Here is a 25,116-nt window from a genome sequence, read left to right on the forward strand (position 1 = left end):
CTAGAATGAGGAGTCTGTTGTTCCACACTCCAGGGCGGGGCTGGGAGGATCCAAGAAGGCGCCTAATTGAGAGAAGTAACAGGAGAGCAGCTGGTCTCCCTCTTCCTCGTCATAACTGTCGTGTTTCATGTTTTCCCTCCAGCACTCAGATGGCACTTTCTGCGTCAAGCCCCTCAAACAGAAACAAGTGGTAAGCATTCGAGGGCCGGGGCTGTTGGTGTTTCCCCACTTTGCTCTCTGTCTCTCTCCCCACTCTTCTGCTAAGTGCTCTTCTTCGCCCCTCCCTGCCATTTTTTTTTTTTTTAATCAAAGAAGAAAAGCAAAAGGGATGCTTTTCTGTGTTAGAAACGACTTGGGTGGCCTGAAAGGAATACCGGTTTGGGGTGTCTGTTGTTCCAGAATTGTCGGTGGTGAGACGGCCAGTAAAGGACTTCAGAAAATGAAAGTACGAGATTTGTCTCCTGACATCAGGTTTAGGGAGAACTCTTTTCACTGAAAAGGCCAGGCTGAGAAACTAACATTTCCAGCTAAAAGAATAAACTATCGGGCTGATTCAGGGCCAGTTAGAGCTCTTGGCTTAATGTATCCCAGCATTTCTTTTCTCAAATTCAAAGTCTGCTGGCCATCTGCCCCCTTTCAGGATGACGGGCAAGTTATGCAGGTGTCTGCTGGAAGCCCTGACCCCTGAGGTCGGGGGGAGAGCCGTGGAGGACAGGAGGGGAGAGTGGAGTCAGTGGCATCACCCAGCGACGGTGGCCTCATCACATGGAGGGTGAGAGGCAGTCGAGTGTGGGGCAGGGTAGGCCTTGGTTGAGATGCAAAGCAAGCCTCCCTCCCCTATGATGGCCGACAAATATCTGAAATTCTTTTTTTTTTTCCATTTTTTAAAAAATGTTTTTAACCGGAGGGAAATCGCTTTGCAATGTTGTGTTGGTTTCTGCTATACAACAACGCAGATCAGCCATAATTATACATGTATCCCCTCTGTCCTGCGCCTCTCTCCCCTGCCCCCACCCCGCATTGCCAGGCTGGGCTCCCTGTGTTACACAGCAGCTTGTCACCAGCTCTCTGTTTGACACACGCTGGTGTATATATGTTGATGTTACTTTCTCCACTCACGCCACCCTTCCCTTCCCCTCCTGGGTCCGCAAGTCCATTCTCTATGTCTGTGTCTCCATTCCTTTCCTGCAAATAGATTCATCAGTGTCATTTTTCTAGATTCCATATACATGCGTTAATATATTTGTTTTCTCTTTCTGACTTACTTCTCTGTGTAAAACAGGCTGTAGGTTCATGAAATTCTAATTCTTCATTCTTTGAGGTACTAAGTGCTCTCTGCCCTTAGTGAAGTCAGTAGTCATCAGTAATATCTTAGTATGAATTTGTTGATAATGTCCTTTCCAGAATCATCACTACATTAAAGCAAGTTTTAAGAGAGGCAGAGGAGATGACAGAGCCTGAGCCCAGGGGGTGCTGCCTGGAAAGGCCGGGCCTCAGTGAGTTGCCTCATGGGGAGGCCTGGTTCTCCAGGACGCCTGCATGGGGTGGAAAGGCTCGGGTACCTCAAGGGAGTTGGTTCATCCCTTCTCCTGTCCCTCGAAGGCAATGGCACCCCACTCCAGTACTCTTGCCTGGAAAATCCCATGGACAGAGGAGCCTGGTGGGCTGCAGTCCATGGGGTTGCAAAGAGTCGGACACGGCTGAGTGACTTCTTTCACGTTTCACTTTCATGCATTGGAGAAGGACATGGCAACCCACTCCAGTGTTCTTGCCTGGAGAATCCCAGGGACGGGGGAGCCTGGTGGGCTGCCGTCTCTGGGGTCGCACAGAGTCGGCCACGACTGGAGCGACTCAGCAGCAGCAGCCCCTCGATTGGCATCAGCAGTAGGCTTTGTCTAACTGGAGACTAGAATGTGCAGACGATAATGGACTGGGCCTTAGGGCAGGGGACCACTGGGGGTAGGGGGAGTGAGGACTGAACTGGCATGAGGAAACGAGGGAGGGGCCAACTTTGGCAGATGTGGCTCAGGCTGTCTGAGTTGAACTGGGCCTTGAAGTTGGGGTTTGAATATTTGGCCAAGCTGCACAGCATTCAAAATCTTAGTTCCCTGACCAGGGGTTGAACCTGGGCCCCAGAAGTGAGAGCGCTGGGTCCTAACTACTGGACCACGAGGAAAGCCCTGAAGTTGGAGGTTTTAAGAGGCAGGACTTGTTGTTCAGTTGCTAAGCTCGTATCCAACTCTTTGTGACCCCATGGACTACAGCACGCCAGGCTTCCCTATCTTTCACCACCTCCCAGAAGTCAAGTGAAGTCGCTCAGTTGTGTCCGACTCTTTGCGACCCCATGGACTGTAGCCTACCAGGCTCCTTAGTCCATGGAATTTTCCAGGCAAGAGTACTGGAGTGGGTTGCCATTTCCTTCTCCAGGGGATCTTCCCAACCCAGGGATTGAACCTGGGTCTCCGGCACTGCAGGCAGACACTTTACCGTCTGAGCTGCCAGGGAAGCCCTCCCAGAGTTTGCCCAAACTCATGTCCTTTGAGTCAGTGATGCCATCCAACCATCTCATCCTCTGGCGTGCCCTTTTCCTCCTACCCTCAATCTTTCCCAGCATCAGGGTCTTTTCCAATGAGTCAGCTCTTTGAAGGACTAACGGGTAATTTTGCCCACCTGTCAGTAATGGGGGTGGCTTAGTAGTGGAGGAGGGGTGCAATCGGCCCCTCCTTCCAGAGCCTGCTCTCTCTCAGCATCTGCATTTTCCCTTCCCCACTTTCCCTTGCCCATTTCTTCTCTTTCTTTCTCATTTCCATCCCTTCATTTGTATAAGGTCTAAGCTCAGCTTTCATTCTATAGCTAGATAATGCATCTATTTTGACCTGTGGTCCTCCACCCTTTGCCTAATCTCTGGGCTCTGTCATAGTGACCTACAGTACAAGGATTACTGTTGTATTTATGAATGTTCATGTTCCCTGTTGGACAAAAGAGTGGGTGAATTAAGCATCAGATTTTCTTTTCCTCCCAAAGAGAACATGTAAGTAAATAAGGGCATCCTGTACTTGCCTAGGCCTTTGATTGTTTCCATTGTGAATCTGTAGTCCTTGGTTACTGAAGGAGGTTTGTGGTGGAGATGCGTTAAGTTCCCACTTTTATCTTTCATTAGAACTAGCCTGCCCTTGCACTTTTCCGTTTCTTCTTCAGGTGGATGGGGTCAGCTACCTCCTTCAGGAGATCTATGGGATTGAAAATAAGTACAACACGCAAGAGTCTAAGGCAAGTTCCATCCATGGTTCTTTTTTTTTTTTTTTTGGCCTTTCCCTGTAGGATATGGGCTCTCAGTTCCCCTACGAGGGATCAAACCCTGACCCACTGCAATGGAAGCACAGTCTTAACTCCTGGACCACCAGGGAAGTCCCCCATCCACAGTTCTGAATGTCCTCTTCCCAGGAGGCAGGGTGAGACCGCCTCTGATCCAGCCAGGATCTAGGAATTCAGCACACCAAACTCTGAAATTTGTCTGGTCCTAGAAGGGTATTTCTTCTTCCTCATTTCAGATGATTATAATTATATTTAAATTTGGAAATGAAAAAATGGGGTGGTTTGGATGGGTTCTTCTGCAGGGCTCTGCTCACCCAGTTCCCTGGACCCTCAGTTCATCGCTGCCCCCTTCCCTGTGTGGCCTCCTGGGCTCCTTCAACTCTGACTGATGGACAGGACCAGATCTCAGCTCCAGAGGAGGAGCTTGGCACACACAGTTGCCAGAAGTGAAACTGGGCGTGCACATGCACTTGGTAAACCATCAAGTTCAATGCAGGTGCAAGATCCTGTTCATAGGACTTGTCTCAGCTCTGCAGGCAAGCTGCCTTCTAAATTATGGGGGATTTCCCTGGGGGTCCAGCGGTTGAGACTTCGCCTTCCAACACAGGGGTTGCAGGTTCAATCCCTGATCAGGGGGCTAAGATCCCACATGCCTTGCAGTCAAAAAACCAGAACATAAAAATAAAAAAAACAGAGGCACTATTGTAACAGGTTCAATGAAGACTTTAAAACTGATCCACATGAAACAAACAGATGAATAATAAAATAAAGCAGGGGTTGTGAGAGTCTTTGTGATGCTGGCTGTCTGCCCGCCCCCTGGCCAGGTGGCTGAGGACGAGGTTAGCGACAACAGCGCCGAGTGTGTAGTGTGTCTCTCCGACGTGCGAGACACCCTGATCCTGCCCTGCCGCCACCTCTGCCTGTGTAACACCTGCGCTGACACCCTTCGCTACCAGGCCAACAACTGCCCCATCTGCCGACTGCGTAAGCCCCCCGAGGCCCCGCTGGGCCCCCCAGGTCACTGCCCTCTCCGCCGGGCTGGCCTCTGTGGAGCCTCTCGTCCCTCCTGACTCCCCCATGTCCTGACAACCTGTTTCCTTCTTCGCAGCCTTCCGGGCGCTGCTGCAAATCCGAGCCATGAGGAAAAAACTGGGCCCCCTGTCCCCAGCCAGCTTCAACCCTATCCTCTCATCCCAGACCTCCGACTCGGAAGAGCATTCGGTAAGTTGGGCCTTTTTTTTCCCCCACCTTCAGTCCTTCTTCACGTGGCTTGGCAGCAAGTAATTGAACCTTGGCACTCTGAAGTACTGAGTAAGCTGGCCGAGATCTCATTGTGTTAGAACCAGCCGACGGGACAGTGGAAAATGAGGGTCTGATCGTTAAAACCTCCTCTTGCCACCTTGGGAACTCAGTGTCCAGTTAATACTTACCATCCCTAGAGCCAGCGGCTTGCTGTTTCACTCCGGAGGTGGGGTCAGTTCTAGAACGCCCCCAGGCAGAAACCAGAGGATGATTGTTTGAGGTTTAGATTCAACTTACTATTTTTATCTGAAACTTCAGAGAAGGTGACTATTTTTCTTTACCCCATTTCATGGCTTTAGATACTAGGAGCCAAGTAGATGAAATAATTCACCTTGGTCTCGTAGTGTAAGTGATGGTGCAAAGCTTCCGAGCTTTGTAGTTATAGACTAGAAAGTCTTGTCTTTAGGTTAACATGTGAGTGGAAGAGATTAATTATTAATTATTCAGTAAGTGGTACTGGAATGATTAGGTAGCTATTTAGGGAAGAAAAATCAGTTAGTTTAGCACTTCACGCCTTATCAGATAATGAATTCCAGGTGGAGTAACTAGTTAACTACCCTAAAGACAAAGCAAACCAAGCCTTAAAAACCTAGAATACTTTACAGATGATTCTTTAGTTGACTATGGATGGGGGTTCTCTAAGCTTGAAAACCATCCAAAAAAAGAACGTGGATTTTATCACATAAAAAACTTTAAACTTTAGATATGTAAAAGATGGCCCGAATTAAAACGCAATCAATAAATCCTATAAAGAAAAAAGTGTAGGCACAACAAAATATAGTCAGAGGAAAGGCTAGGGTCTCTAGAATAACTCACCTGAATGAAACAATAGATAAATGGGCAAAGATATATACAAAACATTTCTCAAAACAGGCAACGTAGCTGGTTAATGATCAAACACATTAAAATTTTAAAAGTCAACCACATTAAAAATCAACAACATGCAGGTTAAAATGGGAGACCATTTTTCACCTTTCAAGTTTAGAAACTTCCTTTTTTGAAGATACCCCATGCTGTCCAAGAAGCAATTAAAATAGGTATTCTGTCCTGCTTATAGGAGTATACCTAGAAAGTTCACTGTAAAAAAAACAAACAGCTGTATATATCAAGAGCCTTAAAAAACATTTGTACTTGGGGATTTCCCTGGTGGTCCAGTTGTTAGGACTCCGTGCTTCCAGTGCAGCAGCCGCTGGTTTGATCTGGTTGTGGAACTAAGATCCTGCGTGCTGCACGGCACAGCCAAACAATAATAAAAAAAATAAAATGAAATTTTAAAATGGCTTCATAAAAAGGAAAAAAAGAGGTATATGATAGGGTGAAGATTTAATAAAATTAATAATTGAAAAAAAAAGTACCTTTGGACTTGGTAATCTAAGGTCTTGGAATTTAACACCCAGAAAATGATCTGAAAAAAAGAGATGTGTGCATAATAAATGAACAGATGTTCATCAAAGTGCTGCTTACAGCAGGAAATGGATGCAATTAACTAGGCAGCACCAGTGGAAGAATTAGGAAAGGTGTGGTATCTATGAAAAGGAACACGTGTGAATGAAACTATTATGTTTTGTGAGATAAGCTTGGTATAAAATTATTATTTACAGATTGATCACAACTGTGTAAACAGTACAGGGGGGAAAATTGGAAGAAAATACACTAGAAAGCTGACGAAAGTTATTAGTTAGGTGACTCAGTTGTTGATTTTTTTCTTTTTTTCCATTTTTAGGTGTTTTCCAAATTTCCTGTAAAGAACACATATTTCTATTATAATAAAACAATAAACATTATTAAGAAGAAGCTCATATATAACTAGAGTCTCAGCACATGTGGTTCTCAGCACATATTTTCTCTTTCTTCTGCCTCTAATAGAGAAGCTTTTCTTGGCAGAACCCCCAGACTAGATATAAAAGGAAGCATTTTTCTACCGTAGAGAAAGAAACACACTCATACCATAAAATGAAAAGTATCTAATCAATTTTTCAACCTGTCTCTGATTGCCCTAGTCCTCAGAGAACATTCCGCCAGGCTATGAGGTGGTGTCTCTTCTGGAGGCCCTCAATGGGCCCCTCACCCCATCCCCAGCGGTCCCCCCACTCCACGTGCTTGGAGACCGACACCTCTCAGGAATGCTGCCTTCCTACGGCAGCGACGGCCACCTGCCTCCTGTCCGCACCTTTTCCCCCCTCGACCGTCTCTCCGACTGCGGCAGCCAAGGACTCAAGCTCAAAAAGAGTCTCTCCAAGTGAGTAGGCGGCGAGCAACAGCATTGGCCCTGGGGTCCTTGACGCGATGCTTTCGGTCCATCCTTCCACTCCTGTGTGCTCACTCCAGACCTGGGTCCCGGGGGCGGCATAGACCCTCTGGGCTGTTGCCAGAGCTGCTCATTTCACTGGAGACTTGGGCTAACAGCGCTGGAGGAGGAGTTATCCCATCCCTTAGGAGAGGAGTATAAGATGGTACATGGGTCCTTAGGAGGATCCAGACGGATAAAACTTACATGTTCTGTTTCGGGAGGAGGGTATAAGGTATAGGGAAGATGACATCGTTAGGGTCATCTGTGGGAGCGTCCCTGGGGAGCGTCACTTAGTCTGAGGACTGAAGGAGCCTTGTGATCTGTATTTCTTAAGTATTTACATCCACCTTGGCACAAGTCATGGAGCTTCCCAGCTGGCATGGTGGTAAAGAATATGCCTGCCGTGCAGGAGACGTGGGTTCAGTCCCTGAGTGGGGAAGATCCCCTGGAGGAGGAATGGCAACCCACGCCAGTATTCTTGCCTGGAAAATTCCAGGGACAGAGGAGCCGGGCGGGCTTACAGTCCATGGCGTGGCAAAGAGTCAGGCACGACTGAGCGTGCATACACAGGCGCAAGTCATAAGTGTCCCTGAAAGAAGAAAGGAGGGTATTTTACAGATGAAAACACTGAAACCCTAGAAATGTCAGTGGTTTTCCCCAAGTTCAGACACAACTATTTGAAGGAGCAAAAGGGAAAACTCAGATTTTTCTGACACCCAGAAGAGGTCTCAGACCCCTCGGTGCCTTTTCCCACGTCTCTACTCCTTCCTACGAGGTGAGTTCCCTGCAGTCCCTGCCACGGCCCTCTGCTCCTTCTGACTTCTAGGTGATGGGGGTGCAGGCAAGTTCCATTCTTTAAGTGGGCACTGGCTGCAGCTGTTTCTCCCTCTGGCCTCACACAGGTCCATCTCCCAGAATTCTTCCGTGCTGCCCGAAGAGGACGATGAGCGTTCCTGCAGTGAATCTGAGACGCAGCTGTCTCAGAGACCGTCAGGCCAGCATCTCGGAGAGGTAATATACGTGCCATCCTTGTTGGGTTTTGGACTCTGGGTCCTTTCCTTCCAGCCTGCTGGCCTCTTTCGGTCCATCTGCTCTCATTCACTCATCAAACACCTTCTGAACACTCTGAGACGCAGCAAAGGTGTCACTAGACTCATTCTTTCAACAAAGTATGGGACCTGTGTATCTGACCAGGCGTGATCCTCTGTGCTAAGGATAGCAGCGGTGGCGAGACACTGAGGTCCTGCCCTCATGGTGCTTATTATAGGCTTGGCAGTTGGGGTGGGGTGGACACGCAGGACAGTCAAAGACAGTCAAAGTGTGTGTGGCAGGTGGTACCACGGGTCAGTGTGTCAGGTAAGGGAGGTCGAGGCTAGGAGCAGGGATGCTCACTTTAAAAAGTGGTCCATGCACAGCTGTGTATAACGGACTTTTGGACTCAGAGGGAGAGGGAGAGGGTGGGATGATTTGGGAGAATGGCATTCTATCATGTATACTATCATGTAAGAATTGAATCGCCAGTCTATGTCTGACGCAGGATACAGCATGCTTGGGGCTGGTGCATGGGGATGACCCACTGAGATGTTATGGGGAGGGAGGTGGGAGGGGGGTTCATGTTTGGGAACACATGTAAGAATTAAAGATTTTAAAATTAAAAAAAAAAAAATAAATTAAAAAAAAATAAATAAAAAGTGGTCCATGGTGGGACCTCCCTGGCGGTCCAGTGGTTACGACTTCGCCTTCCAACGCAGGGGGTGCAGGTTCAATCCCTGGTCAGGGAGCTAAAATTCCACCTGCGTCGTGACCCAAAACCCAAAATATAAAACAGAAACAATAGCGTAACAAATTCAATAAAGACTTTTAAAATGGGCCTCACACATACACAAAAATGGTCCATGGAGAATTCCCGGGATGTCGAGTGGTTAGGACTCTGCGCCTCCACTGAAGGGGGCAAAATTTCTCAGGCATTGACGAGAAAGGCAAGAGAAACATTCCTGGTCGTAGGGACGTTACACGTGAAGCACGGAGCAGGAGTGGGGGCCCTGAGCAGGCCAGTGGCACAGCGGGAACTTGGCCCCACCAGGCCTCCCCTGGCAGAGGTGTCCAGACAGGCTCAGGCAAGAGACAGACAGAGCTAGGCAGGGGGGACGCCTGCACTACAGTTCAAGAGAAGAATTCCTGGAGGAGAGAGAACCAACAGACCTTTGCATCTGCCCAGGGTGGACTGAGGTTACGAGCCCAGGTGACGGATGGCGGGGTGGGTGTGGGGGGCCGGTGTGGGCTGGGGAGGGAGATGGTGTTTACGTTAGATCCATCGAGCTGGAACCAACCCCCCCACCCCAGAGGAGAAGCCCAGGAGGGCTCCAGGGCCTCGACTGGTTTTGTGTTCTTCCCCTTCAGAAGGAGAGCTGTTTGCAATCCTGGGGAAGCCTGGGTGCTCCCGTGTCACAGCTGACCTGGGTCATCTGAGCTGCCGTCTTTGTGTGGCTCCAGCAGGTGCTGGGCCTCGGGCAGGAGGCACTCGCACCTCCCCGGGAAGACAGCCAGCCAGCCCGGGTCAGGGCTGCAGAGGAGTGGTGACAGAGGAGAAACTGGCCCTGCCTCGCACGTCACCCCCCGCCATCCCTCGCCCAGGCCCCCTGACCTGACCCCTTCCCTCCGACTCTGCCTCTCCCCAGGAATGCGGTGTCACCCCAGAAAGTGAGAACCTGACCCTGTCATCGTCAGGAGCTATTGACCAGTCGTCCTGCACGGGAACCCCACTCTCCTCCACGATTTCCTCCCCAGAAGGTACCTGAGGAAGGCTGGAGTCCATGGCGCTTCTAGTATTTCCTCCGGGCTGGACTGGGCAAGCAGCCAAGTGATACCTCAGCGGCCACACCGAGCAGGGCCCGACTTGAGGGGGAAGCGGGACTCGGTGTCTCGCACTGGGAGGGTGGTCTCGCCCCCCAGCTAGGGGGGAGGCAGGTAACTTGCTCCCAGTGCTGCTGTCGGAAGGTTTCTTTTAACATCATGACAGGGAAAAGCAAATCCCCCACCCCGAGGTTGAGTTTGGAGCTCTAAAATGTAAAGGATAAGAACTTCCCTGGGGTTCAGTGATTCAGACTCCGAGCTTCCAATGCCAGGGGCTCAGGTTTGATCCCTGGTCAGGGACCTAGGATCCTGCGTGGCCCACAGCATGGCCAAAAAGAAAAACTTTAAACTTAAATAAAGTGTAAAGGAGCCAAACCTTGGCAAACCTTAAATGTAAACACTGTTTGGTGAGGGCGAGGCCGGGCTGCCACGGTCCTCACAGCCCCCGGGTGCGGGGAGAGAACCCTGCTCCCAGTCGGTTCACGGCAGCTGTGTCTGACCTCCATCTCCTCCCCCGCCCAACTCCTGTCTCCAAAGACCCTGCCAGCAGCAGTCTGGCCCAGTCGGTCATGTCCATGGTGTCCTCCCAGAGCCAGCACTCCCAGATCAGCACCGACACCATCTCCTCCATGTCCGGCTCCTACATCGCCCCTGGCACAGAAGAGGAGGGGGAGGCCCTCCCCTCCCCCCGGGCTGCCAGCAGGACCCCCTCAGATGAAGAAGAGGTAAGCAGGGGACACGGGATGGCCCTTGCCGCTCTGGTTCTGCAGGCTTATCCCAAGCAGCTCGACCCAGGGTCTGCCAGGGAGATCACAAAGCCCCCCCGGTACCCCCGGGAAGGGAGCTCCAGAAAACAGGGTGCCCCGTCCTTAAGTCAAAGACACCCTCGTGTCTGCTCTTTGGTTTGGTACCACTTCTGTCCTGAGGACGTGGTTTGGGCTTGCTGCCAGGCAAGCTGGGGAGGTGAGCTGGTGGTGTCTGCACCTTGATTTTCGCTGCTCTTCTGCAGGTGACGCCCGCGGCATCTCCAGACTGCAACTTCATGGGCCTCGCCGCCGAGGAGCAGGACGCAGAGGTAACAGCCAGGCGGAGGACGGTGGTGCCCCCTCCCCAGTCTAGGGGCCTTCGGTGCTGGCAGAGGGTGCGAATGGGATGGGAGCTGTTCTGGAAGAAGCCTGTTAAGAGCCGGGTGCAGAGCCGAAGAACTGCCCGATTAGCGAGGGCACTGGTCTCAGTGTAACAGGCGTGCAGAGAGTTCTAGTGGGAAGTCTTCCAGGCCAGACCCTCGAGAGGGTGTTTGTCCTCCGTTCGCTTAGTATTCACAGGGACAGCCGGCTCACAGGTGCTTCCTGGCACTGGGGGGACACCAACCGAGTGACATGGCTTTTGCCCGCCTGTCACCCACTCCACCCATCCAGGAGCTCCATCCGGTGGAGGAGTCAGGATTGTAATTCAGCATGAGAAGTGCTCAGACCCAGCGGTGGGACCGTATAGGAGCATTCGGCTCACAGTGAGGACGCCACAACATTTTTTTGAGCCACAAGTTCTCAAAGGCATACCTGGACAGGGTTTGGGATCCTAAGGAATTTCTGAAAGTGCTTTGACCTCACAGTTTGCTTTTTCAATTCACAATTTTGACATCCACTTTAGAGAGACAGTGTGAGCTAAACTATTACCTAGGCTATTCTTGAGAGTCCTAGGATCCGTCTGTAATGTGCCTCAGACCTGGTCCCTACAGGCTGATCCTGTCTCGCCAGGCAAAATCTGCCTCTGCTGGGCCTCCGCGCCATCTCACGTGGATGGGAAGCGCACAGAGACCAGGAGGCTGGTTAGCGCTGTTTTCAGCCAGTCGGTACACTCATGTCTCTGCTTCCTGGACTCATAGCACCTTCCTTCCGTCCTAGGGGAACGATGTTCTAGAGGAAGAGGACGCATCGCCCACACAGGAAGATGGTAAAAGACCTGGTCTTTGGCTCCCTGTTACCGTATTTCTTTCCTGGGTATTCGCTAAACGGCACAGAAAGGGGCACTTGTGGGACTGGGTGGCACTGCTCAAGGGTGTGGCTTTGGAGAGATGTTGTCTTCTTGATGAAACAGCAAAAAGCCAGCAGGGTATCCGAGGACCTCAGTGGCTTTCCCACTTTTTCCGGGCCCCTGAGCCAAGGCTGCAGAAGATATCATTCAGGTGGTTCTCCATCTACGTGGAGTAGATTCTGAAGCTTCTTGGGCAGCTGCCTTCACCTTCCTTCCTGCTTCGGCTTCTCAGCTGAGTCTCATGGATCTGGTGGGGCAGCCCTGGAGCTGAGCTGCAGCAGGAGCAGAGGGCAGTTTCCATCACTTGGTGGGAAGGACTGCAGGCAGTAGGTCTGGTTTTGCTTTAGTGAAGAAAAGGGCTGTTGTTACAGTAGCAGAGGGGCCTTAGCAGCAGCGGGCACAGTGAAGGCTGGAGGAGAGGCTTCGGCAGGTCAGGGCAGGTCAGTATTCTGTAAGCTATTAGGCCGACTCTCTTTACTGTCATTTAGGCCTCAATTTGCAATGGCACCCCACTCCAGTACTCTTGCCTGGAAAATCCCATGGATGGAGGAGCCTGGTGGGCTGCAGCCCATGGAGTCGCAAAGAGTCGGACACGACTGAGCGACTTCACTTTCACTGTTCACTTTCATGCATTGGAGAAGGAAATGGCAACCCACTCCAGTGTTCTTACCAGGAGAATCCCAGGGACGAGGGAGCCTGGTAGGCTGCCGTCTATGGGGTCGCAGAGTTGGACACGACTGAAGCGACTTAGCAGCAGTAGCAGCGGTGTGTATATATCAATCCCAATCTCTCAGTTTAGCCCTCCTCCTCTTCCCCCTCCCAACCATAAGTTTGCTTTCTACATCTGCAACTCTATTTCTGTTTTGTAAATAAGGTCATTCATATCTTCAGGGGGAAGAATTTTGTTTCTAGTAAACCTAGAACGGACCTACAGGCAGGGCAGGGAAGCAGATTGGGCGGGGCTGGGACTCCCACCTGGGAGGGGAGGACCCGGCGGCCCAGGAACCGGTGTCTCCCTCCGCTGCTCTGAGGTGCCTGCGCAGAAGGGTGACCTCCGAAGCAGACCCAGATCCCAGCCTGGAGGCAGGTGTCACGCTAGTCGCTTCTGCTTTAGCGCTGGCTGTTGCGGGGGGTGGGGGGGCGGGAGGGGGCGGCGCACGCACCCTGGACCGCTCCCACCTGGCTGGGGAGCCGGGAGGAGGAGCATGGCGAAGCAGACTGCGCCAAGCAGGGTTTGGGCGCTGCAGTTGATGTCTTGAGGGTTGAGTTCCCCATTGTGATTGTCGCCCTGGCAGTTAATACTAGCTTCTGGAAAGTGCAGGGCAGCAAGTGGTTTCTGCCTGACATTCCAGAGCCCAGCACGGTAGCTGTATGTTTCTTCCTCTCCCTTCCACCAAGAAAAAAAAGAGGGGAGAGTCTTGAAAAAAATAATATCTAAAACTGTCCCCATCTTACATGACTGTAGGTTTCTGGTGAGTCCCTTAGAACAGGGGTCCGCAACTTCCAGCATCGAATGCCTAATGATCTGAGGTGAAGCTGATGTAATAATAATAGAAATAAAGTGCACGATAAATGTAATGAGCTTGAATCATCCTGAAACCATTCCCCACCACCCTCTGGTATGTGAAAAAACTGTCTTCCAGGAAACCAGTCCCTGGTGCTGAAAAGGTTGGGGACTGCTGCCTTAAAACATACTCAGAATAACAAATTAAGCCTCATCAGAAAATAAATCATAATTTTGTGAACTAAGCAATTCTTTGATTTGATGAGCAAAATTATGGAACCAAAGAGCTTTAATTGATGTTCTATGTATTAGCCATTTCCCAGAGCCTTGTGGTCATAAACACACCCCATACAAACCCACAGTCATGGGCCAGAGGCGGAGTTGCTTCTCTGGTGGCTCCCCCAGCTCTTCCCAGCCTGACTTAGTCCTCCTCTGGGCCTGGGCGCACATCCTGCAGCCCTTTCCAAGGTCTGACTTCCCAGGAACAAAGGCTGGAAAGGAGCATGTTAAAGAAACAGCAGGACAGGAGAACACAAACAACTTAATTCCTTTTTTGTCCACTCTTTACCCACTTAATTACTGTCTTTTTTTTTTTTTTTTAACATATGATATGATTTTTTTTTTTTTGTCTCCATCCTTAAGATTTTTATTTTAAGGACAGCAAAGCAGAGAAAAAACACAGCCAGCCCCTCTCTAACTGCCTTAACTCCGTTACAGGCCAGAGGACATGCGCATTTCTAGGTATGGAGTGTGACAATAACAATGACTTTGACATCGCCAGCGTGAAAGCACTGGACAATAAGCTGTGCTCTGAGGTCTGCTTACCCGGTGAGTGGCAGTCTGCTGAACATGAACTTGGTGGGAGATGCTCCCTCCCCTGCTCGCACCCCTGCTCTCACCCTGGGACACCCACCTCCTGCCCTGGAGTTCCTGCAAGAAGGCATGGGCTTTGCTAAGATGCTGGAAGCCAGTTGCTGAAAGGAGAGTCCTTGAGCAAAGAGAGACCCCTGCTCTGAGCAAGAAGAAAAGGGGCAAAAATCCCTCCCAGTTCTTCCGATTTGGCCTGACAGGGCACATCCATCACAGTCTTACACATCCCATGGCAGGGGGCCACGTCTTGCTTTTATCAGCAGCTTTGGAGGCAGACACCAACCACCTCTGTGAGAAAGTCTCAGAGAGCCCTGAGCCCTTGAAAAGGGAACTTGCAATTCCGCAGAGAATCATGGATTGTTAGGATCAGAGAGGAATTTGAGAGTCAGCATTTCATAGATGAGCAAGTGGCTCTGTGACCCAGGGAGGCCTGGGTGACCACCAATTGCCTTATGCTCACTGGATGTGGATCCCAGAGGAGAGATCAGGGGTGGAAGGTGCCTCCTCTCCCTGGAGCCTTAACTCAGTTGGCCCTCTCCCAGGGACATCAGGGTGCCCCTGATGTGTTCCCACAACGCTAAACTGAATCTGGGATACATTCTCACGAAGAAGCCCAGCTGTCAGTCACACTCCAGGCACTGAGGTCCCTCTACTCCTTGCTTACAAGGGCTCCACCAACAGGCCTCTAAAGCCACATCTTGCCCAGTGAACTAGGTAGAAATTGCCTCTCCTGGGTTCACGGCAGAGATTGCCTTCACATTGCGTGGTTCTGTAATCTTTTAAAGTGCCCTGAAGCGAAGACTTCCTTCACTTCAGGACAGCCACGTCTTTGTCGTGGGTCCAGTGCTTTACTAGCTTGGCGACGTGGCTAGGGGCTGGAGGGACAGCCTCCTGTGGTTGCCACTCTCCATCAGCCTGTGGAAGACCTGGGTCCTCACCCCTTTGGCCCCGCGCAGGCTTGTGGCAGGGGAAGTTATAATTCCCAGAGACGCCTCCCCACTTAGTGCTAACCCTGCCAAGTCTGTGCTGGGAGCAGCTGGGGCCCAGGGTCCACTTCATTCCTGCCTTCCCACTCCTTACCTGGCTTCTTTCTGTCCATGTGTTTCTCATGTCTTTTTGCCAAATTTGTAAGTCTGTCTGTCCGGTTTGTTTATTTTGAAACTCATTTATGTTATCCAGACTCTGTGAAAGTTCATGTTCACTCGTGCCTGACCCTGAGCTTGCTGGTCGTGCGCACACTCAAGAGGCTCTCGCTGGGCCTTCCGTTCTTAACTGGCAAGGGCCTGTATTCCACATGCTGGGATTTTTTTCAAGAAAAAAAAATTGTAAGAATAGATGAATCCCTGTTCCGCAAAAGTGTGGATGAGTCTGGGGCAAAGGTTACGGGAAGAATTTGCTTTGGTCAGCAGCTGGGGAAGATGACCAGGGGTTCCCTGGTGGCTCAGATGGTAAAGAATCTGCCCGCAATGCAGGAGACCCAGGTTTGATCCCTGGGTCGGGAAGATTCCCCCGGAGAAGGGCATGGCTTACCCACTCCAGTATTGTAGCCTGGAGAATCCCATGGACAGAGGAGCCTGGTGAGTCCATGGGATCACAAACAGTCAAACACGACTGAGTGATTTAACACTCACTTTGGGGAAGATGACATCTCTGCCCTCACTCTGCCCTGTGTCTGTAGCAGCTGTGCACACTGGGCTTTAAGAGAGAAATGTAGGTTCCTGCCTCCCCCCGGGCCCCCCCCCCCTTCCCACCCTCATTTTTTGGCAGAGGGAGCTGCTGGGAATTGTTTCAGCCAAGTGTGCTGGTGGAAACTGATCCCATTCTGTCTGCTTCCTCCTCTCCCTACCTCCCTCTGGCCAACCTGCTGGTGGATCTTTATTCCACTCTGGGCTTGCAGGAGGGGCATGAAACCTGGGATTCCTTATGGTGATCTCGGGAGCCAGCCATTCTCAGATTAAACCAAGTTCACCGTTCGGGCCAGACGTGAAGGCACATGGCTGGGGCGGCTGCTCTGGTCCCAGGAATAAGGGGTCCCTACGTAGCTTCACCCAGAGGTCTCAAAGGCTCTTACGGGAGAGGGCAAGTGCATCTGCTCTCTCGGTAAATGTTTCTCCAGTTCCACTGTTAGCATCACACTGGTAGCAAAGTGCTGGGGAACTCTCTGGAAGGATCTGTCAGGTTAATGACAGAAGTACCCACTTTGGTAGGTCCCATGGAATAGGCAGGCTTCATCACACTCAGCTGGAAGTTCGGAGTTCCATCCTTTGACTGAGGGACTTCAGGCTGGCTTGGCCGCCAGGACAGCTTCTCAGGCACTGGGTCTTCCTCTCTACAAGGACGTCAGTCCCCTCACAGAGGGCCCACAAGCAGCAGAGCCCCAGCAATATCCCACGCTCCACGGCCCCCAGCCACATACGTGCTCTGCCAGGATTCCCAGCTGGCGGCGAGGACCGCTCACGTCCCCATCCTCCCCGCTCTCATCACCCATGTGGGAGTGATGCTGAGAGAGCACCTGTGTCAATCCAGCCCCTCTTTCTCTAAGAAGCTTCTGGATCTTTTTGGACCCTAAAACTAAGGGGAGGTGTGAGAATATGGTATATTCTGAGGTTGTTCTGAAAGATTCCCAAAGGGAGGAAATCTGAGTTGAGAGGGGTAGGTGGTGAGCAGATAAGAATGCGTGCTAGGTAGATGTGGTTGCAAGGAATATGATGGCCTGTCACACAATTGGCAGGATAGTAGTCAGGGGACTGGTGACAGTTCTGTGAAAAGGCTCTGGGGAGTGGTGGGGAAAAGCAAAGATAATTTGGTTTAGTGGAAATACAAATGTTTTTAAATGACTGCATTGTACAGGAGTGGGCATCGCCAAAGAAATGTAAAATACTTACGGAGGGAATTCCCTGGCAGTCCAGTAGTTAGGACTTGGCGCTTTTACTGCTATGGCCCAGGTCCGATCCCTGGTTAGGGAACTAAGATCCCCCAAACCGTGCAGCATGACCAGAAAAAAAAGAAAACAAAAAAGTACTTATGGAGACCTGAAATAACCCAAGACGAAGACGCTACTAGGAAGGGTTACACTTCCCAGATACTAAGGAAAAATTGAAGTGAACATCCTCTTTTCCTGGAGACACTCTACAGGATGGTCGGAGCTGTTACAGCCCTTATATTTAATTAGTGGCTGGGCAGAGATGGGAAGATGGTTCAGACAGTAAGGAATCTGCCTGCAATGCAGGAGACTGGAGTTCGATCCCTGGGTTGGGAAGATCCCCCGGAGAAGGGAATGGCAACCACTTCAGTATCCTTGCCCGGAGAATTCCATGGACAGAGGAGCCTGGTGGGCTACAGTCCATGGGGTCGAAAAGAGTTGACGTGACTGAGTGACTAACACTTTGAGAGACAGGAGTGGGTATGCAAAAGCACCCTGGATGTGCTTCTCAAATCTGCCTCTAGAGGTCTCTCCACTCTCCCATTTCTGAGTCCCCAGGATGGAATTGAGCGAGAAGCACCTTTCTCTACCCCTGCTGAAAGATCCTGAATCTCCAGGCTCCCTTTTCTGGCTGAGGGCTGGACAGAATGACTTACCTGCTGCACCCAGGCTCTCCCTCTGAACAGGAGGAGCCAAGCAGAAGCAGGGTTTGGCCATGGGTCCAGCAGGGGCCCTTTTTAGAAGAAAGGGTACTGTCACGAAGCCCAGGAGCACAGAGGCTTGAGGTGGTTTCAGAAGGAGCCATGTGTGCGCCCTGGCTCAGGAACTGGACCAGTGGTGTTGGTAGCAAGGACTCAGGCATTCAGACCTGGCAGCTGGTGGTGGTAGCCGTGTAGTGGAGGCGTTTGACTTTGCACATGCGTGTGTGTCTGTGTGTCTTCTCTCTCGTTTACCATTTGCTTTTGGTCTTTCCCACCAAACAGCCGCCGTTCCGGAGTCCTGCCCCCTAAACATTGAGGAATAGGTATGAGTTCTACCAAATTATATACTTGAACAAACAACTCACTGTCTCTGGGGGTTCTTAACTTAGAAGGGCGATCTGGCCTACTCATCATGCCGTCACACTTAGAGGGCCATCCTTAGAGGGTGCCAGACTGCGGTGCCTCCAGGGAATAGGGACCCCCACATTCTGTCTGGCTGAGAGATACCTAACGATTTTCTGTCCCACGGACTCCTCTGGCCCGGGGTCCACCTCTGCAGGGTAGTATCAGAGGTTTAGGATGGATGATCGCACCAGGACATTTATGCGAAATACTCAGTTTCTACCCACTTAATCCTAGTGCTTCCGCCATTAAAGGGTTTCGTGTCTTGGGCTGGCTTAACTGAAGGCTGACCCCAGACCCTCATGAGTGGCCTCCATCACAGGAGAAAATACTGAGCCTCAGGCCTCCAGTCCGGGGTCACAGGCTCTGTCCTCTGAATGAGCCCCCTGCTGGGCCAGGTGTGGCTCTTGGCTCTGCCCAGGAGAAGGTCACAGTGCAATGGAGGAATTCAAGGATTCAGCAATTTTCACCACATGAGGAGGGGGGCAGTGGGGGAGGAAGTCGGCACACGCTGGACCCTCTTCGGCTGGGGGTCGTGTGGGACAAGCTGGGAGAGGTGGCTCAGAGGTTCTCAGGCCAGAGGTTGAATGGCTTTCCCCAACTCCAGGGGGTTAGGGCTTCCTCCTATCCCCTGGAAGGAGTTTCTCGCTGCACTGGAGGGAATAATGAATGGATGGAGCCAGTCTGTGGGCTGGAGGCCTGCTGAGGGGAGATGAACCTGAACAAGGCTGGGGGTGGGCCTGGCTGTCGAGCACATTCTAAGAATCAGGCACCCTGCTCAGCACTCTGCCGTGTCACCTCACTTATCTCTCCCAGCAACTCTGGGGGCTAAGTACTCATTTCCATCTGATAGATGGGAAAACTGGAACTCCAAGTACAATGACCTGCCCAGGGTCACACAGTCAGTATGTTACAAGTTGGGGGTGTACCCAGTTTTCTGACTTACAGATTTAGACATGACTAGAGAGTACACAGCCCTTGCTTGGTGGCTCAGCGGTAAAGAATCCTTCCTGCCAAGCAGGAGACCTGGGTTCAATGATCCCTGGGTCGGAAAGATCTCCTGGAGAAGGAAATGGCAACCCACCCCAATATTCTTACCTGAAGGTTCCATGGACAGAGGATCCTGGCGGGCTACCGTGTGTGGGGTCGCAACGACTCGGACATGATTTAGGGACTAAACAGCAGCAGAGGGTGAACAAGCCAGAGGTGGTGACTGGATACACAGCACAAAGGAGAGAGAAGCCCCAACCCAGGGCTGTGGGCGTTTCCAGCGTGGGCAGCTGGTGCTTCTCGTGCAGGAGCCGTGGACTGGGGACAGGATGATGAGTTTAGGGGATGGTGCTCATGGGACCCCACGGCTCTGGGGCTAATATCTCCTGAGGTGGATGACACCAGCTGATAGCAAACCTCAGCGGACTGTTTGGGTGCAGAAAGAGAGGAGTGGCTGTTGCACTGTTTTCCCCCTTGCCATTCAGTCCCTGGCACCCTCTGGGCAGCCAAGCACTTCCTGCTCCACCCTGGCCCCCACAGCAAACATCAACTCTGGGCCCAAATTAACACATTCTTCTCCGTCCCATTCACTTCCTCCTGCCTCACCAAAATCTCAGCTAGGCCCTTGTCTGCGGTCACACTGAAGCAAATTTTAAGACCAAATAAAGATACAAATGTGGGTCCTAGGGCAAGGTCCCACAAAACAGGGACCATCCCATGTGTCCCGCCATTGTGGGCCCAAGTGTCCGTGACTGTCCCTGGCCCAGTGGGCACCACTGCTCCTAATTCCTCACGTGCTGTGGTTGGCACACCGTGGGAGCTCCAAGTAATGGGCAGCCTGCCAGTTTTCGTGCCAAACTCCCAGGCTGCCCTGCTGGGGACACCATCTGGACCGATCCGGAGGTCCAGCTCGAGTAACCTTGCATTTCTCTTCTCAGGTGCCTGGCAGGCCGATGACAACGTGGTGAGTCGTCGGAACACGCAGCGCCGGCGCTTGTCCTCCGGAAGCCTGGAGGACCCCGAGGACAGGCCCTGCGTGTGGGGGCCTCTGGCCGTCTGAGAACCCCAGCCTGTGTGCCAGGGGCCCCCTCCTGTCCTCGCATCCCTTCCTGGCCTCACTGCACCGCTGACCTGCTGGGCATCCTCAGCAAGACACGTGGAGACGCTTTAGACCCACGTGGAAGCTGGATGCTTGAGGGCGCCTGCTCCTTCTCCCAGCCTTCCGCAGTCATGATCCTTCCCCTCAGAAGGGACCAGAAGCCTCCTTGCTCCTTGAGGGCTAAAGCCACGGGATAAACTGCAGCTCCTGAGACCCTCTGCAGAGACTTTTTGAAAACGTTTCCACTGAATCCTGACCTTCAGGTGGAGCTGAGGCCCGTGGACCAGTTGTTTCTTGTGCATCTTTTGTCTCCTTAGGCGGGTAGACCAAGAGGACTTGGAGTTTGCGTGACTTCGTTACAGACACCTGGCATTTTCTGGTCTCTGGGACATCATGACCAATCTGAAACCTCCAGTTCGGGGTGGGGGTTGGAGGATGACTCCTGCAAAAAGGGAAAGCCGTATTGCACAAGAGGTGGAGTTCCCCCTCGAAAAGCATTAGGAGTTCCTTTCTCCAGGACAGTGAACAGTGGCAACCACTGGAAGGTTGGTTGGGAAAACAGTTCTTGCTTCTTTGTGGTGGCAGAGGCAGTGCCTCATGTCTGCTTAGGAAGGAGGCTAAATCGTGCTTGAATCTGAGGATCCCTTAGTTACATGGCTCCCTTCCGGAGGGTTATTTATGATCAGGTGCACTCAAGAAGGCCTGGGACTCCATCCTAAGGTGACACCACAAAAACAGTTTAACCCCTTCTGTGTGCCAGGCACATGTTAGGAGCTGTCGTGTGGTATCACGTTTCATCACTACCGCCCTGTCAAGTGGCCTTCTTATCCCCACTGTAGCCATCTCCACCCCCTTTTCTTAAGTAGTTGAAGAAATAGGTTGAGAGAGGGGGTGGACCGGTGATTCTCAATTGGTGCCCAGGAGCCCCAAAGGGAGTTGGGGAAAGGGCTGAGCTGGGGCCAGGGGTAATCCAGGGGGCTCCCCTCCCCACCCGTTGTCCTCCTCTGCCTCCCCACCAGGTCTGCTGAGCCTGATGGGGGAGGTACTACCTTCCATAGGCTCATTAGAGATTTAGAGGTATTGTTCAAACCATGTATCCACCCCACCCCACCGCAGTCTGTGTAGGACATATAATTGACACCCTGAAACAGCAAGGCCAGACCATAAGCTGTTGGCTGTTCCTGTCTCAACACTGGTGTTGTCAGTGGGTTCCTCCCAGCTCTCAGATAGATGTGCTGTCTGCCGGCTTTTGGAAGAGGTTGTTGTTTAGTGGAGCCTGAGACTGGGAAGCAAAGCTGGATCCAAAAGTTTGTGAGGCAGAGATGTGATTGACAGAGCCCTAGGATACGTCCACCACGATGACCTGAATTAATAGTTGGTATTGTGACCCTCGAAGAACTTTGCAGGTCCTTCCCAAGCCCAGGGGACCTTTTGCACCTTCTATGTAGTTTCTTTGCGCTGCCAGGCGGGTGGTAACCTGCACACTGTCTCGTGGCTGTGGTTCACATCTTGCTCTGGGGGATGGGGAGGCCTGTAGTCCCAACAGACACTACACAAACCAAGCCTGAGTCTCTGCCTCTGTCTTGAGTTTCCCACATCCACCTTCTCTGCAATCATGCAGCGGACTCTGCTGTTTCAGGCCCCACTTCATGTCCTTTCTCTCCTCGAAACATTTGTATGGCCCCTATCTTATTTAAGATATGAGCAATAACCCCACTTACTGATTTCCCTGAAGTTTGAGCCCCAGAAACATTAGGGAATGGGACCTCCCTGAGCCTGGGGTGGTGGCATTCAGACCCACCTGCTCTCCCGGCAGGTAGTATTCACAGTGTGCTGTTACTTGAGATGAAGGAGAGGCAGGTAAACAGTAGCCACAGCGGCCAGGAACCCTAAGAGGAAGCCATTGTCTTCACCCTTTCTGGAGGGTCTGCCTTCTCCCAGGAAGCTCAGATTCCTCAAGGCCTTGGCTCCATAACCAAGACTGACCTGGGTGAGAAATGGCTCTTCATGCCTGTTTCTCAGACAGTTCCTGCTCTCTCCCCAAGCCCCCCACCTCTCTGCTCTCATTTAGCTCTTTGGCAAGTAGAACTTTCCCTGGTGCTCCAGTGGTTAAGACTCTGCACTTCTACTGCAGAGGGTGCAGGTTCGATCCTTGGTCTGGGAACTAAGACCCTGCATGCCACATGGTCCGGCCAAAGTGGGGGTGGGGAAGATCCCTAGAAATAGTCCATCCAGAGAGGCTGGTCTTCAGCCTGGTCAGGGAACAGGACAGATGCCCCAGCCATCATCTGGAGACCATCATGTTGTAAGCAGGTGACCCAGAGAACCTGTGACAGGGCCTGGCTTCTCCCATGAAGCCACAGACTCCCCTGTGTTTGCGGTTCCTTCCTGCCATGCTCGGGTCTGAACTCACCTGTGAGCTCACTTCTGAGTGGTGCCATGACCCTGGCCTCCTCACTGAACCCTTTTTCCTTCCCCTCCCCAGTCCCATCCCCCCAGAGGTCATGCCCACGCTGGGGCATCGCCTGGGCACAGATCCACACACTGTAAGCCATCTCCCCTGGGAAGAGTTCATGTCCTGTCCACCTGATCTCGGCATGCTGGTTTCTCACTTTGCTTTAGGATCTGCACACCTAGTATGTGGGAGTCTGCGTGTCCTGTTGTGCCATCTGTGTACCCCTCACTCCCCGGAGTACACTTGTGGGCACACTACAGTGGGGACGTCAAGGATGCAACATTTATGGATTGCTGCATGATTCTTAAAAATGAATAAAACTGTTGACAAGGGAAGGAGAGCCGTTAACTGCGCAGCTGGCTTATTTGTGAAAGTTTCTGTCTCACTTTCTCTAACACTCTATTTATTTAATTTTTCTTCAAGACAAGCTGTATATGAAGGAGTGAACTAGGACAAGGGATAGGGAAAGACATGTTTCTGGATGGGAGTTGACTGTGTGCTGGCCTGGTCACAGCTCCTGTGCAAAGGCGTGATAACAAGCCCTCCCCCTAACCGACCCCCAACCCCCCGCCCTTAAACCGGAGAACTTCCAACTGCAGCTGCTCAATAATTGAAGAGCAGGAAAGCTGGTGACTGGAGGGAGGCTGGGAGAAGGGAGCAGAACGGACTACAGTCCGCTGTTGGTCCTCATCACTTAAAGGCCGGTGAAATTAACGGAGCAAATGATCCTGGTAGGAGAATTTGGCAAAGGCATGGCTTTTCTGGGTACCACTCACTGGCTCAGCTTCCTCGGCTCTCTGGAAGGGAGGGAGAGGCACTTCCGAAGAAGCTCCTGGGATGTCCACTTCTGGGAATCTTGCTGAGGATGGGGCTGGGAGGGAGCGCTTACCAGGAAGCATGATTACCCTACCCGCCATGGGGGTGTCTGCGGACCTAAGCGGCAGGTGGCATCGAGAGTCAGACCTGCCTGCGGGCACCACTCGACAATCAGGGTTGGGAGACCGGGATAGGCCGCAGAAACGTGCGGAAGTGCCACTCACAACCCAGAGAGGAAAGGAAAACCCCAAGCACGCGATCCCCGAGTCTAAGCCGCTCCCAGTCTTGGCCTCCGCGCCCCAGGCTGCGTCCCAGGAGCCGTCTACACCTCGGAGCAGCCCAGACGGGAAGGTGGGAGGGGGGCAGGGTAGGGCAGGAGTGAGGTTCCCGCAGCGGACGGCCTACCCGGGGCGCCCGGGGCCTCGGCTGGAGCGCCGAGGCGCGCGCTTCTCCGAACCCTGCGCGGGGCCCTTGCGCGGGAATGTTTGGAGCCGGGACCGGGTGGCGGGTAGGGGGCTGCGTGGCGCGGGAGAAGGCGGCAGGAGGAGGGAGTTCGAAGAGAGTTACCGCCGGAGAGAGTGTTAAGAACCCGCGGTCCCCTTGGAGACACACTGACCAATGGCAGAAGCGGAAGCTGTTTATAGGGGCGGAGCGTCGCCATGGCAGCAGGAGAAGCCTTCGGAGCTGCTACTTAATGCCGGTCCCCCGGCCTCTGGCGTTCAGAGAGGCGCCGTCGGGCGTAGGGGCGACAAGGACTGCTGGCTGGGCCATCGAGCTGGGGGTGGGGTGTCAGAGAGCCGCAGGGGGTGGGAGGAACTTCTTCCAGAACATTCCTTTGGCCCGTGCTGCGCTCTGAGCCAGGTAAGGGACGGGGTGGTCTGCCGGCCGCGGAAAGGGAGGGCGTCGGTAGCAGCCCGCTCTCCCATCCTTCCCCGACGGAAGTGGCGGGCCCGAGGGACGACATCAGAGAAGTTTGGGGGACACTCACTTCCCGCGCCCCTATAACTCTCTATCCTATTTCCTTCCTTCCTTCCCCTTGCTCCCTCATCCTAATAGCCCTTTTCAAACATACTGCCCTCCTGGGCTCCCTCGCCCCATTTCCATTTGTTATGGAGGGAGGGGAGGGGGGTTGATTTCCCACTCTTGGGGAGAAGAGAATGGCCTCGGATGTCCCTTACACTCTTCCCTCGTTTGGCTAATTAAGTCTCCTCTAAAACATCAAAGAGGAAGCGCCAGGCGGACCCTGCGGAGATTGGACCACGGGGCACAGCTTCTGTTTCCCAGACCAAGGCAGTAAAAGATCCTCCCCAGCTGCGGGGACGATTTTAGAGGAGGCCCCCGCTCCTTGCGCACACTCTCTCGTCGAGGGTGGGGGAAGAGGGCTCAGTTCCCGCTACGGTCCCTGCAGGCACCTCATTCAATTCGGAGGTCGCGGGATGGAAGCGCTCTTCCGGGAGACTGTGTAACTCGAGCCGCGGGCGTCAGCGGGCCAGAGAGCTCGGCCGGCCACCCTCGGCTCGGCTCGTGGATGTTGACCGCCCCCTCGGAGAGTCCCCGCAGAT

At 52.4% G+C, this 25,116-nt stretch overlaps 1 protein-coding gene across 2 annotated transcripts in view; it reads left to right on the forward strand.

The window, feature by feature from the left end:
* RNF157 (ring finger protein 157) overlaps window positions 1–20,570 on the forward strand; it is a 77,821-nt gene extending 57,251 nt beyond the window's left edge. Inside the window, exons 8-19 of one of the 2 annotated variants that reach the window (XM_068977901.1) lie at window positions 143–190; window positions 3,199–3,270; window positions 4,140–4,299; window positions 4,424–4,536; window positions 6,618–6,856; window positions 7,810–7,918; window positions 9,586–9,697; window positions 10,298–10,485; window positions 10,770–10,835; window positions 11,665–11,713; window positions 14,016–14,126; window positions 20,123–20,570. In XM_068977901.1, coding sequence (XP_068834002.1) covers window positions 143–190; window positions 3,199–3,270; window positions 4,140–4,299; window positions 4,424–4,536; window positions 6,618–6,856; window positions 7,810–7,918; window positions 9,586–9,697; window positions 10,298–10,485; window positions 10,770–10,835; window positions 11,665–11,713; window positions 14,016–14,126; window positions 20,123–20,244 — 1,389 coding nt within the window. In that variant the 3' untranslated portion in view covers window positions 20,245–20,570. The remainder of the gene's footprint in view (window positions 1–142; window positions 191–3,198; window positions 3,271–4,139; window positions 4,300–4,423; window positions 4,537–6,617; window positions 6,857–7,809; window positions 7,919–9,585; window positions 9,698–10,297; window positions 10,486–10,769; window positions 10,836–11,664; window positions 11,714–14,015; window positions 14,127–20,122) is intronic. The other variant, XM_068977902.1, reaches the window with a different exon arrangement.
* Window positions 20,571–25,116: the final 4,546 nt, after the last annotated feature.

The sequence above is a fragment of the Capricornis sumatraensis genome, chromosome 8 (genome assembly GCF_032405125.1).
Source record: "Capricornis sumatraensis isolate serow.1 chromosome 8, serow.2, whole genome shotgun sequence".
Taxonomy (NCBI): domain Eukaryota; kingdom Metazoa; phylum Chordata; class Mammalia; order Artiodactyla; family Bovidae; genus Capricornis; species Capricornis sumatraensis.